The following is a 21656-nucleotide window of genomic DNA, read 5'->3' on the forward strand; positions in this document are numbered from 1 at the left end:
ATGCTGTTCAGTTTAAGCAATTGAAAGTATCAACTGGAGAATTCTCACCTTAGACTCCTCTTCTAGCTGCCTCTTTAATTCTTCTACCTGTTGTATATATGCTTGTTTACCTCGGGATAGCTGAGAAACCAGAGCATCTTTCTCGTCTAGCTGTCGTGAAAGTTCACCTGTGGAAGACAAAACATGAACAATTTAGTTCTGTTGTCCAGGTAAAGAAAGAAAAAAAAAAGAAATAATATTAGAACTCCCTTATTTCATGTGATTAAAAAAAATAACTCAAGAGCTTTAGTGCTTTCGAGAAGGTTATTTCTTGCTTTTCCAAAAATTTCTGAGCTTTCTTTGATATTTCAGGATTTGGAGCTTTTTTTTTTTTTAAGTAATGCCGAGACAACAAAAATCTTCTCAGCCAGGGAGCTTCTTTTTTTCCCCTAATTATCGCTTAGAGTCATTACTTTCTAGCATCACGTTGGAAGGATGAAGGAGTAAATAAGAAGTGATAAGTGCATATACATGATGCAAGGAATGATTTGTGTTTGATAGACAGATGCAGGTGGAGGCTCTCCTTTCATTCTTCACCTCCCCCAAACCTGACTGTACTCGTTACTGACCTGATTCTGTGTGTAAACGTGCCTTCTGGGTGGACAACTCATTTATTAAGCGTTGATGCTCTTCTTCCTTTGATTTCACTTCACTGAGCTGGTCCTCTAAGGTGTGGCACATTTTCTCGAGGTTTCCCTGTGGTGGGAGATAGAAAAAAGGAAAAAACAACACATTTCTGTTTGCCAGTCTGGGATTTGGAGATCTGTAACTGCTTGCGGAAAGGTGCTGAGTTGTATGTACGGTTCTATCTACTTAGAGCCCTGCATGGTACTTTGGAAGTACTAGAGACACATCATTTTTGACTAAATGAATAAGTGATAGTCCACATTAGATTATTTTCTTTCGGAAAAAATGAACATTATTTAAGTTCTGCCTTGTGTAGAGTATGGTTTTTCGATAAGTCTGTTTTCCTTGTAATTGCATTTTTCATGTGCTAGTAACAAAGTTTAAAGTGATTTCCACAAATAAGAGATGAAGGCTGAAATGATTCAATGCGATACAGTAATACCTATTAGGAATAATTTTAAAATTTGAGATGACACCTATATTTTGTGCAATTAGACTGAAATACAGACATATATACACTTGATCATTTTGAATCACTGCAATTAAAGATGAAAAGGGGACAAGTTAATAAAGACCTTGGCTTTGGAGACAGTCTCCATGTTACTAGTAAGGTCATCAATCTCCATCTTCAGCTCACTCTTCTCCTTCTCCAGCTTCTGTTTGACCCTCTGCAGATTGTCTATCTGCTCCCCGAGCTCGGCCACGCTGTCCGCGTGCTTCTTCCTCAGGGTGGCCGCGGTGGTCTCATGCTGCAGGGTGGCCTCCTCCAGGTCCCTGCGCATTTTCTGGAACTCAGCCTCCCGCTTCTTGTTCAGCTCAATCTGGGTGGAAGTCGCCCCTCCAGCTTCTTCCAGGCGCTCGCTGATCTCCTCCAGTTCCCGGGAGAGGTCAGAGTGCTGCTTCTCGGCTTTGGCCCGGGAGGCCCGCTCTGCCTCGATTTCCTCCTCTAGCTCCTCAATGCGGGCCTGGGATTGAGTGATATGTTGACATTAGTGTAATTTCATGGCAGTTTTCGTTCCTATAATGATGCTCAGGAAAGGTGGAGGTTTTCCTTACCTGTAACTCCTTGATCTTCTTCTGCAGCTGCATACCAAGGACCTGTTCATCTTCAATCCTGCCTTGCAGATTGTTCATTTCAAACTCTTTCCTGTTAGAAGAGCAACACATTAAAAAAATTAGCTCATAGTAAATTCTTTTAGCAGCCGTCTTTTCTATGTATAATTAAACTTCTTTATATCGCCGTTATTGAGATTGAGTAGTGTAAACTTTACCGGTCAATAATGTGTCACAGCACTGGGTCTGGGTAATGTGTGATTTTCATCAAATAAAAAAGTCAAAGATGGCCTTATGCATTTTTTGGCATGCACTGGAATAATATTCTAGAGACATTTCAAAACATATTCTACCTGAATTGTCAACAATAATTAATTGAATTATAGCATACTTACTTTTTGAGTTTCTCATCAAGTTGCTGTTTGTCATTTTCTATATCCATTGTGGATTCTTGGGCCAATTTTAGGTCACCCTCCAGTTTCCTCTTTGCTCTTTCTAAGTCCATGCGAAGTTTCTTTTCTTGTTCCAGAGATCCTTCAAGCTAAGTTTGTAATGGATTTTATTTATTTGATTTTTAAGCACTGAGCCCTATAGCACTAGCCTTCAAAGATATGCAAGAGAAATTTAAAAGGCACAACAAATAGAATGAGAACTTGAGTTAACATTTATAAAACCCGTAGATAAAGGTTCATAAACATCAGTGATGGTTTCATGCCACAATTGTTTATTTCATCTTAAGGTAAAACGCCACTACCTGTCTGTCAGTTTGCTATACTGTGGTGGCTTGCTTGTTGCTGTGATGCTGGAAGCAATGCCACTGGTATTTCAAATACCGGAAGGGTCATCCATGGTAGACAGGTTTCAGCAGAGCTTCTAGACTAAGACAGACTCGGAAGAAGCACCTGGCAGCCTATTTCTGAAGAAACTGGCCAGTAAAACCTTATGAATAGCTGCAGAACATTGATATAGTGCCAGAAGAGAGCCCCTCAGGTTGGAAGGCACTCAGAATATGACTGGGGAAGAGCTGCCACCTCAAAGTAGAGTCAGCCTTAATGATGTGGATGGAGTCGAGCTTTGGGGATCTTCATTTACGGATGTGGCACAATTCAAAATGAGAAGAAACAGCTACAAACATCCGTTAATAATCGGAATGTGAAACGTATGAAGTACGACTCTAGGAAAATTGGAAGTTGGCAAAAATTGAATGGAATGCATAAAGACCAATATCCTAGGCATTACTGAGCTGAAATGGACTGATATTGGCCATTTTGAATCAGACAATCATATGGCCTACTATGCCAGGAATGTCAACTTGAAGGGGAATGGCATCACATTCATCATCAAAAAGAATATTTCAAGATCTCTCCTGAAGCACAGTGCTGTCAGTGATGATATCCATACAGCTACAAGGAAGACCAATTAATTTGACTATTATTCACATTTATGCACCAACCACTAAAGCCAAAGATAAAGAAATTGAAGATTTTTACCAACTTCTGTAGTCTGGAATTGATCAAACATACAATCAATATGCATTGATGATTGCTGGTGATTAGAATGTGAAAGCTGGAAACAAAGAAAAAGGATCAGTAGTTGGAAAATAGGGCCTTGGTGACAGAGATGATGCTGGAGATCACATGACTTTTGCAAGACCAACAAGTTCTTCATTGCAAATCCCTTTTTTCAGCAACATGAATGGCAACTATATACATGAACCTCACCAGACGGAATACACAGGAATAAGATTGACTACATCTGTGTGGAAAGAGACAGTGAAGAAGCTCAATATCATCAGTCAGAATAAGACTAGGGGCTGACTGCAGAACAATCAATTGCTCGTATGCAAGTCCAAGTTGAAGCTGAAATAAATTAGAGCAAGCCCACAGGAACCAAAATACAACCTTGAGTATATCTTACCTGAATTTAGAGACCATCTCAAGAATAGATTTGAACACTAGTGACCAAAGACTAGACGAATTATGGAATGATGTCAAGGATCCTCATACATGAAAAAAACAAAAGGTCATTAAAAAGGAAAGAAAGAAAAGACCAAAATGGTTGTCAGAAGACACTCTGAAAGTTACGCTTGAACATAGAGTAGCTAAAGCAAATGAAGAAATGATAAGGTAAAAGAGCTGAACAGAAGATTTCAAAGGGTGGCTTGAGAAGACAAAGTATTATAAAGAAATGCACAAAGACCTGGAGTTACAAAACCAAAAGGGAAAAACACTCAGCATTTTTCAAGCTGAAAGAGCGGAAGAAAAAATTCAAGCAATTTTGGAGGATTCTACGAGGAAAATATTCAACGACACAGGAAGCATCAAAAGAAGATGGGAGGAATACACAGCCACTGTGCCAAAAGAATCGGTCGATGTGCAACCATTTAAGGAGGTAGCATATTATCAAGAACTGATGGCACTGAAGGAAGAAGCCCAAGCTGCACTGAAGGCATTGGTGAAAAACAAGGTTCCAGGAGTTGATGGAATTCCAAGTGAGATGTTTCAACAAACGGATGCAGTCCTGGAGGTACTCACTCACTGATGCCAAGAAATTTGGAACATAGCTACCTGGCCAACTGACTGGAAGAGATCCATATTTGTGTCCATTCCAAAGAAAGGTGATCCAACAGAATGCCTAACCTATCAAACAATGTCATTAATATCACATACAAGAAAAATTTTGCTGAAGATCATTCGAAAGCTGTTGCAGCAGTACATCGACAGAGAACTGCTAGAAATTCAAGCTGAATTCAGAAGAGGACATGGAATGAGGGAGATCGTTGCTGATGTCAGATGGATCTTGACTAAAAGCAGAAAATACCAAAAAGATGTTTATCTGTATTTCATTAACTATGCAAAGGTATTTGACAGTGTGGATCGTAACAAATAATGGATAATATTGAAAAGAATGGGAATTCCAGAACACTTAATTGTGCTCATGAGGAACCTGTACAGAGACCAAAAGGCAGTCATTCAAACAGAACAAGGGGATTCTTCACGGTTTAAAATCAGGAAAGGTGTGCGTCAGGATGTATCCTTACACCATACATATTCAATCTGTATGCTGAGCAAATAATCCGAGAAGCTGGACTATATGAAGAAGAACGCAGCATCAGGATTGGAGGAAGGCTCATTAACAACCTACAATATGCAGATGACACAACCTTGCTTGCTGAAAGTGAAGAGGAGTTGAAGCACCTCAAAATAAAGAAAACAAAAATCCTTACAACTGGACCAATAAGCAACATCATGGTAAATGGAAAAAATATTGAAGTTGTCAAGGATTTCATTTTACTTGGGTCCACAATCAATGCCTATGAAAGCAGCAGTCAAGAAATCCAAAGACTTACTGCATTGGGCAAATCTGCTGCAAAAAACCTTTTTATAGTGTTCAAAAGCAAAAATGTGACTTTGAGGACTAAAGTGTGCCTGATCCAAGTCATGGTATTTTCAGTTACCTCAAATGCATGCAAAAGCTGGACAATGAATAAGGAAGACCGAATAATTGATGCCTTTGAATTAAAGTGTTGGTGAAGAATATTGAATATACTGTCATAGACTGAATCGTGTTCCCCCAAAATATGTGTCAACTTGGTTAGGCCATGATTCCCAGTATTGTGTGGTTGTCCTCCATTTTGTGATTTTCCTAGGTGTTATAAATCTTAATCTCAGCCAGTGGTTAAAGAGGATTAGGGTGAGATGTTAACACCCTTGCTCAGGTCACATCCTGATCCAATGTAAATGGAGTTTCCCTGGGGCATGGCCTGCACCACCATTTATCTTACAAGAAAAAGGAAGCAAGCAGAGAGTTGGGGACCTCATACCACCAAGCAACAAAAGCCAGGAGACTAGCACATCCTTTGGACCTGGAGTTCCTGCACCGAGAAGCTCCTCAGCCAGGGGAAGGTTGATGACAAGGGCCTTCCTCCAGAGCCAACAGAGAGAGAAAGCCTCCCCCTGGAGCTGACACCCTGAATTTGGACTTGTAGCCTACTAGATTGTGAGAGAATAAATTTCTCTTTGTTAAAGCCATCCACTTGTGGTATTTCTGTTATAGCAGCACCAGATGACCAAGATATATACCATGGTCTTCCAAAAGAGTGAACAAATCTGTCTTGGAAAAAGTATAGCCAGAATGCTCCTTAGAAGCAAGGATGGCAAGATTTCGTCTCATGTACTTTAACATGTTATCAGGAGGGACCATCCCTGGAGAAAGACATCATGCTTGGTAAAGTAGAGGGTCAACATAAAAGAGGAAGACCTTCAACAAAATGGATCGACACAGTGGCTGCAAAAATGGGCTCAAGCATAACAGTGATTGTGAGGATGGCGCAGGACCAAGTGGTGTTTTGTTCTGTTGTATATGGGGTTGCTATGAGTCAGAACCAACTCTACGTTTCCTAACAAAAACAACAAAGAAAAACATTTTGTTTTTCAAACTTACATCATCCACTTGCTGTTCCAGCTTGGTTTTCACCTTGGTCAGGGTGTTCACTTTGTCCTCCTCTGCCTGAAGATCATCCAGTGTCTGCTGGTGGGCCTCTTGGAGGGCTTTCTTCTCCTTGGTCAACTTTGCGATGGTTTCATCCAGGCCTGCCATCTCCTCTGTGAGGTTTTTCACCTTTTAGATTTGAACAGTTGACAGGAATATTAATGATATCCTGTTGTGTTGAAGAATAACATGGTAATTTTTTAGGACAATGTCAGCCTGAGGTAGAACATGGAAACTAGAAGTTAAAACAGGCCTATGTGGCTGAAATAAATAGGAGATGATGGTCAGGGTAAATAGATGGAAATGGTGGAGACTAAGAAGAAGACATAATATAACAGTATTTTTCTTTCGTATTCAACAGTTTTGGTTAACCTTTCAATTACAATACTTTGGTCACATATTAGTACTTGATTTGTACCTTGTTCTCTGTGGCATGTTTCTCCTTTTCAACCTTGGCCAATGTCAGTTCAAGGTCATCTATGTCTTTCTTCAGTTCTGAACATTCATCCTCCAGTTTTCTCTTCTTGGCAGTCAGCTCAGCATTGATCTCTTCCTCATCGTCTGCCCTTTCAGTTAGCTCTTTGATTTTGACCTCAAGTTGGATTTTGGTTTTGATCAGCTGATCACATCTTTCTTCTGCATCAGCCAAGCCATCTGCTTCCTAGAGTGGGAAATAAACATTTTTATTTTTCTAAGCTATATGTGCACAACAATAATTTATTAAGAGGGAGAAACTTCAATGACTTAGTTTGGTCAACATGTTTTCCAACTTTTAAAAATAAAATAGACCAAATTTTAATAATTTCAATCTACTGGTTAAGTATAGTAACAGACTTCTTCCAAATATCCACATGTGGAAGGCTAAATCATGAAAACCAAACTTTTGGCAAAAATTTGAGATTTATTAACCTTTGCTACCCTGGAAAAGTTACATATTCATTCTAATACCCAGTTTTCTCACATTTAGGTGGAAGTTTGATTTAGCCTTTTTCCTGCCCTGATAAAAAGAACATAATTTCTATTTTATGTGTAAAAATATTTACTAAGGAGAGAATAACCTAAGAGAAGGTTCTATAAAGAAAAGAAAATATCTAGGGGTATTTTTATGACTTTCTCACTGTTGACCAAACTATGTATGAATATAAATATGAGTATATACAGCATAATACGTGACTGCAATTATTGCTTCTTTAGATCTGAGGCTTAGTATTTAAAAAAAAAAAAATTTTTTTTTTTTAATAGGAAGGGCAAATTGAATTATAAACAATGTTTTAGTGGTAACCGCTTATTATAAACCTCAACTGAAAAAAAAAAACCTCTCAGATCCAGTCAGCCAGTAATTGGATAATAAGGTGTGGCTAAGCTGTGAAACGTGTAATACTCACAGATTGAACTTGGAGTTGCAAGTCGTTTTTCTCTTGTATCAGAGCTACCATTTTTTCTTCCAGCTCTTTCCTTTTTGCCTCTGACTTAGCCAGTTCTTCTTTGGTTTTCTCAAACTCTTCCTTCATGGTGGCCATCTCCTTCTCGGTCTCCGCACTCTTGAGGAGGGGCTTGATCTTGAAGTACAGCTTCATCCAGGGCCAGTGCTTGACGTTCATGAAGGCACGGATGTTGTACTGGATGCAGAAGACGGACTCTCTGTAGGAGTACAAGAAATGATGAAAATAAAAAAGAATGTGGAAAGTGACCGTACAGTCAACAAAAGTAATGATCACATTAGATTCAACTATGAAACTGTGGAGGAGGACTTGTGCTTAGTCTCTCACCTCCTCTCCATCATCTTCTTGAACTCCACCCTCATCAGGTACCCTCTGCACAAGGCTTGAGTGCGTGTGATGAGTTGAGCCAGCTTGTCATCTCGCATTTCCTCTAGAGTTCCCAGCAGACCAGCTTTAAAGAAAACCTTGCCAAAGAACAAGTAAAATGTATTATTTCCACTCATGAGAAAGTCCAAAGATGATGAAATTATGATAGATAAAAACTTCAATTGGTGGTACCTTGGTATGACCAAATTTGTACTGGGTATGGTCAATGTCAATAGACCCTAGAAGTTTCTCAGAAGCCTTCTTGCTGTCAATGAACTGACCCTCTGGGATAGCACTTGCATTTAGTACCTTGTATCTGTCAGAATAAAAAGAATATAAAAATGTGGTTTTCTTCCTTAAAAAAAAAAAATGTAGAACTCTGGGTAGCTATCAATGAAAGGACCATGACTTGAGTTTTAAAGAACAAAATGCTGTTAAAAAATCAAACAGTGCTTTACATAAACAGGGAAGATATAATAAAAAGCTTTTGATAATATAAACCAGGTCGTTTTCTTTTATGATCGCCTTTCAAATAATTTGCATTTCAGTTTTCAAGGAAAAGTTTAAAAATGTTTGAACTAAGTGGTGATTTTGATAGGGACTGTGACGTTGAAAGGGAAAAATAAAGGATAAACAAGTGAGACACAAACCGCTGTTTGAAGTCTGCATAAAGGATTCTGCTGGGGAATCCCTTCCTGCAGATGCGGATGCCTTCAAGTACACCGTTACACCTCAGCTGGTGCAGCACGAGTTCATGTTCCATGGCACCTAAAGAAAAAAGATATGTTTTCTATATAACAGTTGAATGAGAAGTCATACTGGAGTCTACTTGGATATCACAAATATCTTACCAGGAGTTTTAGTTTCATTGGGAATGAGACAGCGCACAAAGTGGGGGTGAGTGCTCCTCAAGTTGGTCATCAGCTTATTTAAATTCTCCTATAAAACCACATGAAACATTTTAAAATAATTTCTAGTTGCATCCACGTGAGAGCCTCTACCAATGATCCATAGTGGACCGTGCCACCATTTCACATTTTTTTTTTTTAATCTCAATGAAAGACAAATCATGAAAGCCAAGAGGAACCATACAGGTAGAGTACAGGATAGGAAATTACGGGTTACACAAAAACCAGTCAACGTTGGTAAATTATTCTGACTGCCAGTCAGAGAACATTTGCTTTGAGACTTTGATCATATGGAATAGATTTAACTGAATATAGTGGTTTGAGTTTCATGTGAAATTTGTTCAGTATCAGATCTGCTAGATTTGAGGCTTCAATTGGTAATGTTTCATTCATCATAAGGTTTGATTTGAAGAAACACACGGTGGGTCTTATTTTTGTTAAAAATTTTGACAGCATTTTTCAGGGTCTTTTAGTGCATCATTACTTTCTTTTTTACAGTTATTATTAATTTTTTTTTACAAAAGTACTCCGTTGGAAATCAGGACTATACTGTACCCTGAAAAGAGCAGACACAGTCTGGAAAGAAGAGCCCTTCTTCTTGCCACCTTTCTTTCCACCACTGCCAGCCTCTGAAAAAATGAAATAGAAAAATTAAAATGATTTGCAACAGCTGTTTAAGTACTATCCATACACATCAGGACTGCCAAAATTCCCTCTGCAATTTAAAGTTGCACTAATTCATGTATACCACCCCATCCTTCTTTCCATATCTCGCCTCCTTCAACTATTGATCAAGAGTGTGTCTGTTCTAACTTCTAGTTCATGCATAGTGTGTGAGGTCTTAAAAGCTTGCAAGTGGCCATCCAAGGCACAACAGTTGGTCTGTATTCACCTGGAGCAACAGAGAAATAAGGAAAGTCAGGAATAGGAGGAGGATATGCAATGTGTGCCTCCATGAACAACTATCTCCTTTGCCATGAGACCAGAGGAACTGAATGGTGCCCAGCTACCATTATTGAACATTTTGATCAAAGATTCCATAGAAGAATCCTGATCCAAAGGGGAAAGTGCAGAACAGAATTTCAAATTCTATGGACTCCAGACTTTCTGTAGCCATGGAGGGTGGATGAACCTCTAAAACTATTGCCCTGATATTATGTTTAAACCTGAAGCCAAAAACATCCCCTGAAGTCTTCTTAAAACCAAAGAATAGCTTAGCTAGTAAAAAAAGGTCTGCCTTGAGTATTATGCGCTTTTAAGAACTAACTGTATGGGATCAAATTGACAATAACAACTTGAAAGATCAGGGGGTAGCGAGTTTATGTTAATGGGGAGGAACAACTCATAAAAGGAGGGTGAGAATGGTTGCACAACTGGGAGAATGTAATCAGGGTCACTGAATTGTACATGTAGAAATGTTGAATTGGTATCCGTTCTAAACATAAAGTTTAGAAAAAGAAAGAAATTATAAGATTCTGTTCACAGTACAGTCATTCAGGGTAAAAAAAGATTGTGGGTGAAAAGGGTAGGTTGTGTGTGTGTGTGTGTGTGTGTGTGTGTGTGGAGGGGGTCTGGGACTGTCCTAATCCAAACAGGCAAAGTCTGTTCCCTTAAGTAAGTGCCCAGGGGATAGAGCTTTAATGCCTCCATGGTGCATGACCCCAGAGAACAGGCAGAGTTGCATGCATGGGCCCCAGGTAGGTGAGCTTCTGCAGGCAAGTCTTATTTCCTGTGTTGCTTTTGCTTCTACGTTGTCACCTGTGTTTCTGGTCTACTTAAGAGAACAGAACTTCTAGTTCCTCAGGTACTAGCACCCTGACATAGGACTGCTTCATCTTCAACTTAGCTGGATCCTTGAAGGAACAAATGCTATTAAAATTGTAAAAATGAGTTATATGATCCTGAGCAAGTCGCTTGACCTTTCTGAATCTCTCCTTCCTCATTGGTGAAATGAGACCATGGGACTAAGTGATCCATAGTATCAGTCTGAGCTCTGAAAGTTTATGAGTGTAGGACTGTACCACACTTGTTAAATATACTTCCTTTCATTGGATGCATATTGGTCAGTATTCTCACTGTTAGGTTTTTCTATAACTACATTCTGTCTCTGGTAAACAGTATATTTATTTTTTTGTGACTCTCGGAACATATCAATGCTATTGAATATTACCTGGTTCAGCACTTTGTCCCCCAGCGAAGAGGAAAGCCAGAGTCTTCAGTGCAGACTTCTGGTACAGCCCGACCACGGTCTCATTCAGTGGGTCCTTGTTCTTGTCAAGCCAGCCGGCAATGTTGTAGTCCACGGTGCCAGCGTAGTGTACCAGCGAGAAGTGGGCCTCAGCCTTGCCTTTAGCAAGCCTGGGCTTCTGGAAGTTGTTGGACTTTCCAAGATGCTGTTCATAGAGCTTGTTCTTGAAAGAGGTGTCTGTGGCCTTGGGGAACATGCACTCCTCTTCCAGGATGGAGAAGATGCCCATGGGCTAAGAGTAGGAAAAAAGGGATAATTATGAGTCCCTCAGAAAATTACCCTCCAATAGCTTGTAGACTTGGTGAAACCTGAAAATACAGTGTTTCAAAAGGTTTGGAATGATAAGAAATTAAATAGGTATTTTATTGCTTCTGCTACTGACACGCAAAGCAATCATTACGTACCAAGGATATATGGGAAATATGTCTACTAAGGAGACTCAGTTAAAAGAAAAAGGGGGTCTATCTCTGCCATTTGGTGAACTGTATGTTCAAAGCATAAAATTAAATTTCAGAAGCATCATTTCAAAGCTGAATTCTTTATTCCATAAATATGTATATCTGAATACTTTCTTCCCTGCTGACAAAGTAATTTCCTTCACCTCAAATCTGGACACAACACAAGTGTGAAGAGAAGAGAGATTAGGTATAACCACTAAAAATGATCCATTCCCAGGGGAAGAGTGCGTCTGAAGTCATATCATTAAAACTTTTTGTACTTTAAGCTATGCTTCCACCACTGGAGTTCCATGACGATAATTAGGTTTGCTGCTTTGCTTTCGAAGCAGATTGACTCTTTTCTGTAGTGCATTTGACAGAAAAGATTGAAAGAAATTTCAACATGGATGATTTCATTTCAGTCACAAATTGTCTTCCAAAAACTATTTTGATGGTCCAGAAATGGAAATAATAGAGAATACCAGTGCCTTTCCTGAAGACTGTATCGTTTTCATGCATAGTAAGGAGATTATATCACTAAATGAAAATATTATTTTCCAAGTTGGGCAGACCTAGTCTGCTTTTACACTCGTATCTTTCATATTTTTCTGAATTTTGACCTAAGTATTTAAAGTTTCTCTAGATGGCAATGGTATTTGTGTCTGCTTCCCATTGCTTAGGGTAAGGTTCACACATAACCATATACTTTATTGGTATCAATAGGTACGTGTTGAGCTCTCAATACACTTTTGAAAATGTTTAATGATTGATGGGCTTGAACATCTCCATTTTTGATACACCTATTGCTCCCCTCCTTGATAATGGGGAATTTGGGGTTATTTTTCAGGTAAAGTCATAGAGAGGTATGATATTGATCCAGTAGTCGTCACGAGTAGAGAAAGAAGGGCTAACTTACCAACCTTTCAGACATCTTGACGTGTCCTGCCCTGACACACATGAAGGATGATGCATGCACAATACACTGTCATAGGTACCTCATCACAGGGCTAATTAGAATCCTGGAGGACTAGCTGTAATTTCACCCCTTTCTCTCAGATGCATGATATCATGTAAGAATAAAAGTGCGGGACAATGAAGTTACTAGAGGGATAACTCTGAATCTGTGTGTGTATGTGTGTGTGTGTAACCATTTTTTTTTTTATGAACTACTGCACTTTATTCATCAGTAACAGATCACAGAGCGCCACTGCTCTGAGAGACTGGTCCTTTGAAATTTGGGATTGAAGTGAAGTTTATGTTTTGAAGGCTTGAAAAGTTACACAAACCTTCTCGATGAGCTCAATGCAGGCGGCCAGGTCCATCCCGAAGTCAATGAAGGTCCACTCGATGCCTTCCTTCTTGTACTCCTCCTGCTCCAGCACGAACATGTGGTGGTTGAAAAACTGTTGCAGTTTCTCGTTGGTGAAGTTGATGCACAGCTGCTCCAGGCTGTTGAACTGCAGGATAAATGTAGGAAACAACTGAAACTTGAGTATCTGTATCTACAGAACAGCTACTAATGTTTTCTTCTGTATTTAAGGCATGTTGGTTTATTAAATTACAGACATTCAGACTGTTTTCTTAATATATGACCTAATTTTAAACAAAGGAGAGTTGACTCATCAAATTCTTTGTTTTCCAAAGTAACTGCATGAAATGATGCATATTAGGCAAAATCTTGCGAAATGAGAATGTCTTTTAAATATTGCCTTCAAAAAAACCAAACCCAGTGCCGTCGAGTCGATTCCGACTCATAGCGACCCTATAGGACAGAGTAGAACTGCCCCATAGAGTTTCCAAGGAGCACCTGGCGGATTTGAACTGCTGACCTCTTGGTCAGCAGCCGTAGCACTTAACCACTACGCCACCAGAGTTTCCAAATATTGCCTTAGCTTACTTTAAAAAAGAGTTTGTATGATCTGCTTGGATGCAGGATAGATTTGGGATATTTTAGCCTCTCATGGACCGTTCTTTGAGACCTCCAGACTTGAAAGAATAAAATTCTCTCTCTTTTCTTCCCTGTTGTTTTTGTATCTCTTCAAAAACTCTCTTTCACCATGAATTCCAGTTTGTACTTTTTGTAAAGATAATTTTGAATCCTCTAACAAGATCGATCAAATGGCCGGTGGTTTTGCAGTTAGTAATCTTCGGTCAGTTCACTACTCACATCAAAGATCTCGAAGCCAGCAATGTCCAAGACGCCGATGAAGTACTGCCTGGGCTGCTTGGTGTCCAGCTGCTGGTTGATGCGGGTCACCATCCACAGAAACATCTTCTCGTAGACAGCTTTGGCCAGGGCACCCACGGCGTTGTACACCTGCAAGAAGAGTGGTAGGTTAGGTTTTTGAGTTCGAAACAATGATGAACCCTTGAGTCTCCCGTGGTTCAAATGAATCATGGGGCTTAAATCATGTTTACTTGCTGCACAGTCTGGCCTTTTGTGACGAACTCATTGCCAACCTTCACCCTAGGGTAGCAGAGGGCTTTGAGCAGGTCAGCAGAGTTGAGACTCTGGAGATAGGCCGCCTTGTCAGCAACTGCATGAAAAAGAGGAGAACGATGGCTTACACAACTTGAAATGTGAATGATGATGACAAAGAAAAAATGTTTTCCCAAAGAGTAATCCATGCCAATGTGGCGACATCTGCCATTTGTTTATTATTGCTCTAAAAGTATTCACCGTTCACTGAACACTGTGCACTGCTCACTTTAGTCATTTGTGGCAAAGATAATTTGGAGCTTGGGGACTAGATGCTCTGTGTGATATTTAAAATGTAGCTAAAGTAGATCACAGACAAAAATAGTTTGAGAAACCCTAACCTAAAGAGCAGTGTGCACACAGATTATTCACTCATTTTATTTTTCTGTATATAAAATGGGTTAAAAATGTTTGAATCAAATAGCAAATATAGCTTACAAAAAATCAACGGAAGTATGGAATGGGCAGACATCACATCTCCACAGGTCTGCTCAGTCATGTAAAACGGCAAACAGTGTCATTTCTTTTCTGTAATATTATTTTCCCCTCATTAGATAGGTCAAGGAATGCAAAACCATGATCCCTGCTCCCGAGGGGCTGATGGTGTCAGTTCTGTCAACCGGAAGATACCAACAGGGAGTGTTACCTTCAGTTCCATCTGGCTCAGCTTGCTCTTCCCTTTGCTTTTGCTTGAATTTCATGTTCCCATAATGCATTACAGCCCCTGTGAGCTTGTAAATGGCCACCTTTTCATCTGCGGTGAAACCCAGGATGTCCACAGCACTCTGTTGAAAGAGTTGAAATGAGCTCACTTCACAATCGTCATCATAGCCAACTCCCTCAGCACACGGGGGCCTGCTCCCCCCTTGGTCCTCATCATGCCTTGCTGTTTCCAGAAGGCACTTGCATTCCTCACCTTTTTGATTCACATAGCAACATTGGAAAGTACGTGTCAGTCCTCCTGTTTGAGCCATGTGGACAGTAAAGGTGTGATGTGACTTGTGCACACCTACTCAGCCAGGACTCAGAGCCAGGACTGTTGATGCCCTAACCAATGCTTTCCCCATTTCTCCACATTGATCTGGCCTTGCTCCCCAGGCACTCGCTCCTCATTGTCTCTTGGCTTTCCTTGCTTCTTTTCTCCGTCTCATAATTCTCCATTTGCTCCTTCCCCTAATGGTCCTAGCCATAATCACCATCTGCCTTCCCACTCCTGTGGGCATGAAGGATGCAGATGGAAAGAGGATGTGAGGAGAAAAGGAATGACCCTGAGTTTTTCTCCAGGTGCCTCTCTCAGATCAGGCCACATCTCAGCCTGGGAGTGGATTAAACCTGGTCATGTTTTGGGCAGGCAAGAGACATTGGCGAAACATCTCTCTCCTTTTAGTCAAATAGTTCGTGGGTGTGTGTTTGGTTTTCCCTCAGATTTTAATTTTCTTCTCAGTTGCCTGTGTTAAGCTTTGAAAAGGCTTATATTATGTGGACAGGCATCAGAGAAAGTAAAGTATTTTATTTACCACTTTTACCACCTAAGCCTCTTTCCCTAGATTATCGCCTTTCAGTTCTAGCTCACTAACTCTGCCTACTTCAGAAACTAGACATTATACAGAGGCCTAAGAACAAGACTGCTACATTTTTGTTTAACCTCCCAGACTACAGAGCATTTCATAATTCCATATAACTTTTGGATGAGGAGCATATAAACATAATAATAAGTTATAGGGAGTAAAAGCTGATATTTTTAAGGTAAATGCATACAAATAGTTTATTGACTTCTTGGAAAATAATATTTTAAAAGAAAAACAATTTGCAAGCAACTTTCAACCTTATCTTGGGAGTGTTGGAATATCCCTACTGGTATTAAAATAAAAAATGATTAAAGCAGATTGACTATTCAGAAATTTAAAAGAAAACATGAAATATGTATAAAGTATATGTAAGAAAATAAGCCCAAAAGTACTAGTCCTTATTTTAAAAAAGGGAGGGTATCTATAGTTCCAAAAACCAATAGAAGGGCTCATGGAGTCCCCCAAAAGGTATTTTTGAGGTAGACAACCATTTCTGCTAATGCCGCATCGAGGGGAGAGGGCTAGACCAGAAGGTCCCAGAGGTTCCTTTGAAATACAGCTCATGTTAACATCCGACTATAAAGGAACATAGGAATTTCTGTATCCTGTTACAAAACATGTACAAATATTGTAGCTTTTCTGTGATTTTTGGGTCTGGAGTCTGGCTTAAATTCAAGAGAAACATCAATATTGGAGTACAAAAATTAATATAAAATGATAAGAAAGAATAAAAAAAATTAGCTAAGGAATGCCAAAGACCTGAAGTTTATTACAGGCATTTTCAGCTCTCTAACGCATGTGTGAGGACATTGAAATGCCCTGTAGTTTTAGGTCAGGGATAAGAAATCCTGAATGGTAGTATTCCCTATTTGCAGCTTTTTGGCCAATTCTGCCCTTTCTAATAGAAGAGACTGTTGTATACTGGAAAACGAATTTGCTTTTTCCTGGTTTGTACATATTACTTACATCTGTGGCCATCAGTTCTTCCTGGTCATCAATGCTGGGCACGGTAATTTCACCTTGACTGACAAAGGCGAAGTCATATGGATTGGTGGTGATCAGAAGCATTTCTGAACACATGGAAAAGGACACGTAGAGATAGTCACTTTGATCATCAAAAACATTTTGGAGGGTTTTATTGGAAGGGCTGTTATTCTTCCTTAGTATAAATCAAAGATGCTTCTTACCAATAAGCTCTGGTTTCTTGTTGGACATGATCTGATAAAATATATGGTAGCTTCTTTCAGCCTTTAGCTGGAAAGTAACTCGAGACTTCTCTAGCAGATCTGGAAAGACAGGTTACGCATATTTGAAAGAAAAGGACACAATGAAAAATTAAATGCTTGAAAAGTTAACGTAATAAGAATAAGATTTTCCCATTTGTACCCCAAAGAAAAGGATTCTCAAAGTCACTAATATTTGTAACTTACATGTTTCAATATCTGCAGAAGCCAGTTTGCCTGTGGCGCCAAAATGGATTCTGATGAATTTACCCTTAAAAAGGTAAAAGAGGATTACTGTATGTATTAAAAGGCAGAACATACTTCTTTAGCTCTGGACCAAATAGATGGGAAATATATTGATACCATATGTACACAAGTGCCAGTGCTGATTCTCACATTAGAAGGAAGAACAAGAGACTTACAAAGCGAGAAGAGTTGTCATTTCTCACTGTCTTGGCGTTGCCAAAGGCCTCCAGTAGGGGGTTGGCACTGATGATTTGATCTTCGAGTGTCCCCTTAAGAGAAATTATGAGACAGTTAAAGAAATGCTAGAAAAGATGAGTTGCAGTCTGATAAAATACCTCTGCGTTCACTTCCTTCCCTTCGCCTTCCCCCTTCTCTGTATACTTTGACTTTTGGGTAAGGCTTTGTAAGGTGAGTGAGAAAGAGGACAAACTGAGGCCAGTGACATGGTCTTGATTTGTATATCTCTCAGGCCTACTTTTCGCCCCTTATGAATAGTTGTGAGAACTTTTGCCCATGAAACCTGCCAATACATTGTCCTGTCCCTCTCCATCTCACAAGCCCTTCCAAATATTATTTTCTGAATTCTAGCATCGCACGCAGTTGTGTTCTATGGTTCTGAAATACCGTCGTCAAAATTTGAAAAACAATTATTCCCTCTTGTCCTCAGATTAATGTCAGACTCACCTGCATTTTGCCGGGTTCCTCCTTCTTTTTCTCCCCAGTAACTGCAATTGTTGCAAAGTACTGGATGACACGCTTGGTGTTCACAGTCTTCCCTGCCCCGGATTCTCCGCTGTCCAGTCCAAACATAAGAAGAAGTAAGAATCGGAAACAGTGGTAGCCACTACATCGATCGAAACTCAACAGAAAGCAAGACATGCAAACTACATACGTAATCAGGATTGACTGGTTCTCACGATCTGTGAAAGAGAAACCAAATATCATGTTTAAAAAACATACTTAGCACATAGATGAAATCACTCCTTGTAAACTCAAAATCGTCCTTTAAGTACTGTGTCAATTTGTGCTTCCCTCTTCACAACATTCTTTTTAAAGTAAGTAGCGAAAGATGTGCTCATTCATCATGGTGTTTTCTCCTGTTACCGTTAATGTGATAGAATATGTAACGCATTGTTTCATTGTATTGTCCATGAGAATAATCTGTCGGTATGCATGAGTAACAGTTTTGGGTTCCGTTCAGTCACTTAGTTGATAGTTCAAAATCCTGTCATGTTATACTGTCCAATTCAACATTTCTTACATTGTTCCTGTTCACTTACCACTGTGAGATTTTAAAGCTTATTTTTAGGTATAAGGTGATGATACTTAAGGTATAACTAAAATGCAGAGTTGGTGCCTAGAGTTGGTTAGTTGTGAGTTGGAATCATCATTAATTAATTTGGATCTTTGTATACAAATCTAGGCAAAATTCCCTGTATTTTTGGAAGTGGTGCATTTTATCCTGAATGTATTTCTCCAGTTTTATTATTGCTGTTATCATGTTTGTGCTGAACATTTTATTCTTAAAGTACTGAGAGCCTTATGTTTTCTGCGTAGTCAGTATACATTTAACAAACGACTATAAAAGTTGTAAGTAGTTATGGACTCACCAGTCAGCATGAACTGATAGGCGTTGTCAGAGATGGAGAAGATGTGGGGTGGGGCCTCCTGGCGCTTCTTGCCTCGGTAGGCCGTCACCACCTCGGGGTTATACACCGGCAGCCACTTGTAGGGGTTGACGGTGACACAGAAGAGGCCTGAGTAGGTCTGTGGGAAAGGATAGGATGGCTCAATAAGCAGTCACCTCATTAAGCAGCCTTGAAAATACCTCTCTAAGTACAAAGGGGTAGAGACCCAAGCACTGTGTTGTTTCTCGTAGGCTTAATGGTTTCACCGATTTTTGCTCCCCTCCAACACCTCCTTGCACAAGATGCTTCAGTTTCCCCGTTTGAGTATTTAATAGATGGCCTTTCACATGTATGTCTGCAAGTACATCACAGTTGGTAATACTAACCAAATGACTGGCCTTAACATAATATTGCAATAGAAAAAACTGGGAATAATGCCTTGAATGTATTCACTAACACAGCACATGGAGTTTGTGAAAAACAATGTCGAGGGGGGCACTCACGTAGATCATCCAGGCTGCATAGCGCTCTTTGAGGTTGTACAGCACAGCGGGCTCGTGCAGGTGAGTCATCATGGCCATGTCCTCGATCTTGTCATATTTGGGAGGGTTCATGGAGAAGACTTGATCTTCCTTAACTGTGAGGGTCTATTAAGAAAAGAAGGAGCCAGCGGGTATCAACTAAGTAGTAGAAAAGGTAGTGGCATCACTAGGAGGTCCAGGGGGGTGCAGACCACACCAGGTGACACTGTCAGAGGGGATGACACCGAAATGACTGTCTCTAAAATTTGTGTGCAGTGTTTCAGCGGGACTTTATTATTTTTACAGAAATATCTTTGTAGTTAGTTATAACAACAAAAACATTCTCACAAGCCCAGCTGACATGTATCAGTATACCTACAAGGCTAAAACCCGGTGCCGAGTTACTCTTTGAACCTTCTAGTGTGCTCAGATCAGAGCTGTCGTTATTCCCCGGTTACAGTGACGCCTGGAATCCTGTGGTTCCTCTGCACACCCTACAAGCACGGGCTGCTGTTTCTATTGCTGCCAGTGTTTGTGTGGTCATTGATTTTGTCAAATGTTCTGGTGTTTTAGCTACAATAAAATTAGTGTAAATTAGTATTTGTGAACCTGTATCAGTAACTTTTTTGAGAACAAAGTAGTAATTAAAGGAAAAGAAGGAGCGATAGATGAGAATTAGACGATTTACAAGTAACATTAGTACAAAAAACATTACTAAGGATTCTGTATGGTCTGGTACAGGAGAAGGTCCATGGGGGGTGACACTATGAGTTACCGCACTGGGTGACACCAACCCTAGTGACACCACTGAGAAAGTTATATGTCCCCTCCCCTCCCCTCTTTCTATATTACTTACAGCACCAGCTTCAGTTTTTACTGTCACTTTCCCTCCTTCCCTGCTCTGAACTGTACTTTTCACATAGGACTCCTTAGCATCCACCACAAAGACAGAGTTCTTGGCGTCAAAAGGCTTGTTCTGAGCCTCAATGCGCTCCTTTTCAGACTTTCGGAGGTAAGGAGCGGCCTCCCCAAAAACGGCCATGTCCGCGTCGGAACTCATGGCTGTGGGTTGGTGGCAACGCAGCACCAGGTGTACCTAGAGAGAAGAGGTGAAGCCCAACGATGCTTCATTTGCCATGTTTATTTCCTCACCTTTGCCTTCAGGGCCCGCTCCTGGAACTGCATAAAGGGGCTGAGAGATCAGAATATTGAGTTGAAAGACCCGTGTTAGTAACTTAATTTTTGTGATGTTTTAAGCCTCCATCCCATCCTCTGTATTGTAAGCCTTGGTTGAGGAGTTGCTATTTCAGTCAGCAACGTTTGTGGTGCCCCAAGTGTGTTCAGAATCTTTTCTTCTTCTGCTTGCTTTTCTTTCCTTTCCTCCCCCTACCCCTCACCTTTTTTGGGGGGGCCGAGGGGGGACATCATGATAATACAAAGAAATGCAAACTTCCTCGAATTACTTGGCAATCTAAATGAAATCTATTTTAAAACCTCAAAATACTTAGACAAATTTTCCTCCTGTCCCACATTATGTCCTTTTTTCAATACTGGGTGTATAAAAAGTTACATCTGTTCAAAACACCTAACAACCACGATTGAACTTCTAATTAACTGACAAGTATTAAGTGAGTCAGGGGGAAAATATACCAGGACAACTGAGAAGCCAACAAATGCTTTTGTCTTGAGTCAAAAATTAAGTATTATCAGTTCTTAAACTGCTTGAAAGTCAGCGATATTATCTAAACAAAAATATTTTAGCAGGTTCTTGGAGAAAAACAAGATCTCAGTTTTTTTAATAAAATTCCCTAACGCTGGTATATTTTTAGTCTATATTTCTCTCTGTCCTTACCCAGATTTCAGCATGCCAATTTTTTTTTATCTGATTCTTATTGTTTGAGGTTTCTATTTATGCCTTTCTCTCTCTCTCCCCCTCTCCTCTCTTTTAAAAAATACCAACTCTCTAAATATCTTCTGAAATGGATAACCAGTCTAAAGTTTCAAGCCAAAATGAACTTAAAAAACTTCCCACTGAAAAATTCATTAGGAGAAAATAAGTCCCGTTGCCCTGATGGCAAGGATAGAATAAGTGTCCAGTGTCATAAAAAAGGGACCTCTGTGGAGCAGAAGGAGGGATGGTTTATGGAAAGCGATGCCTTGTTTGCTCACAAGAACAACAAGAAAGTCCTCAAGCTTTTGTAGGCTTTCTAGAAAAAGTCTGGGTTCTTTTTTATATGCATTAAACTTTCTTTTGATTTAGAATGTTAGATATGGAATTTGCCACCTATTATATCTCCAGTTCACACCTATGAAAGTTTCTTAATGATAGAGTAAAATTTAGATACATTGTTAGGGATAGGTATTGAAACATCAAATGTTA

General features: G+C 39.8%; 1 protein-coding gene across 2 annotated transcripts in view; it reads right to left on the reverse strand.

The window, feature by feature from the left end:
* Positions 1-21203, reverse strand: part of MYH4 (myosin-4) — a 29123-nt gene extending 7920 nt beyond the window's left edge. Inside the window, exons 1-27 of one of the 2 annotated variants that reach the window (XM_003416928.4) lie at positions 20133-21203; positions 19259-19402; positions 18738-18894; positions 18020-18047; positions 17812-17920; positions 17304-17396; positions 17089-17152; positions 16846-16944; positions 16625-16728; positions 14737-14875; positions 14030-14148; positions 13779-13928; positions 12898-13068; positions 11097-11406; positions 9482-9555; positions 8870-8957; positions 8669-8786; positions 8211-8334; positions 7980-8116; positions 7596-7851; positions 6629-6871; positions 6163-6339; positions 2115-2260; positions 1723-1813; positions 1242-1631; positions 609-735; positions 49-167 (exon numbers count right to left, since the gene is read on the reverse strand). In XM_003416928.4, coding sequence (XP_003416976.2) covers positions 49-167; positions 609-735; positions 1242-1631; positions 1723-1813; positions 2115-2260; positions 6163-6339; positions 6629-6871; positions 7596-7851; positions 7980-8116; positions 8211-8334; positions 8669-8786; positions 8870-8957; positions 9482-9555; positions 11097-11406; positions 12898-13068; positions 13779-13928; positions 14030-14148; positions 14737-14875; positions 16625-16728; positions 16846-16944; positions 17089-17152; positions 17304-17396; positions 17812-17920; positions 18020-18047; positions 18738-18894; positions 19259-19402; positions 20133-20336 — 3981 coding nt within the window. In that variant the 5' untranslated portion in view covers positions 20337-21203. Of the gene's footprint in view, positions 1-48; positions 168-608; positions 736-1241; positions 1632-1722; positions 1814-2114; positions 2261-6162; positions 6340-6628; positions 6872-7595; positions 7852-7979; positions 8117-8210; positions 8335-8668; positions 8787-8869; positions 8958-9481; positions 9556-11096; positions 11407-12897; positions 13069-13778; positions 13929-14029; positions 14149-14736; positions 14876-16624; positions 16729-16845; positions 16945-17088; positions 17153-17303; positions 17430-17811; positions 17921-18019; positions 18048-18737; positions 18895-19258; positions 19403-20132 lie in introns of both variants that reach the window. The other variant, XM_010596613.3, reaches the window with a different exon arrangement.
* Between the last annotated feature and the right edge of the window lie 453 nt (positions 21204-21656).

The sequence above is a fragment of the Loxodonta africana genome, chromosome 18 (assembly GCF_030014295.1).
Source record: "Loxodonta africana isolate mLoxAfr1 chromosome 18, mLoxAfr1.hap2, whole genome shotgun sequence".
Taxonomy (NCBI): domain Eukaryota; kingdom Metazoa; phylum Chordata; class Mammalia; order Proboscidea; family Elephantidae; genus Loxodonta; species Loxodonta africana.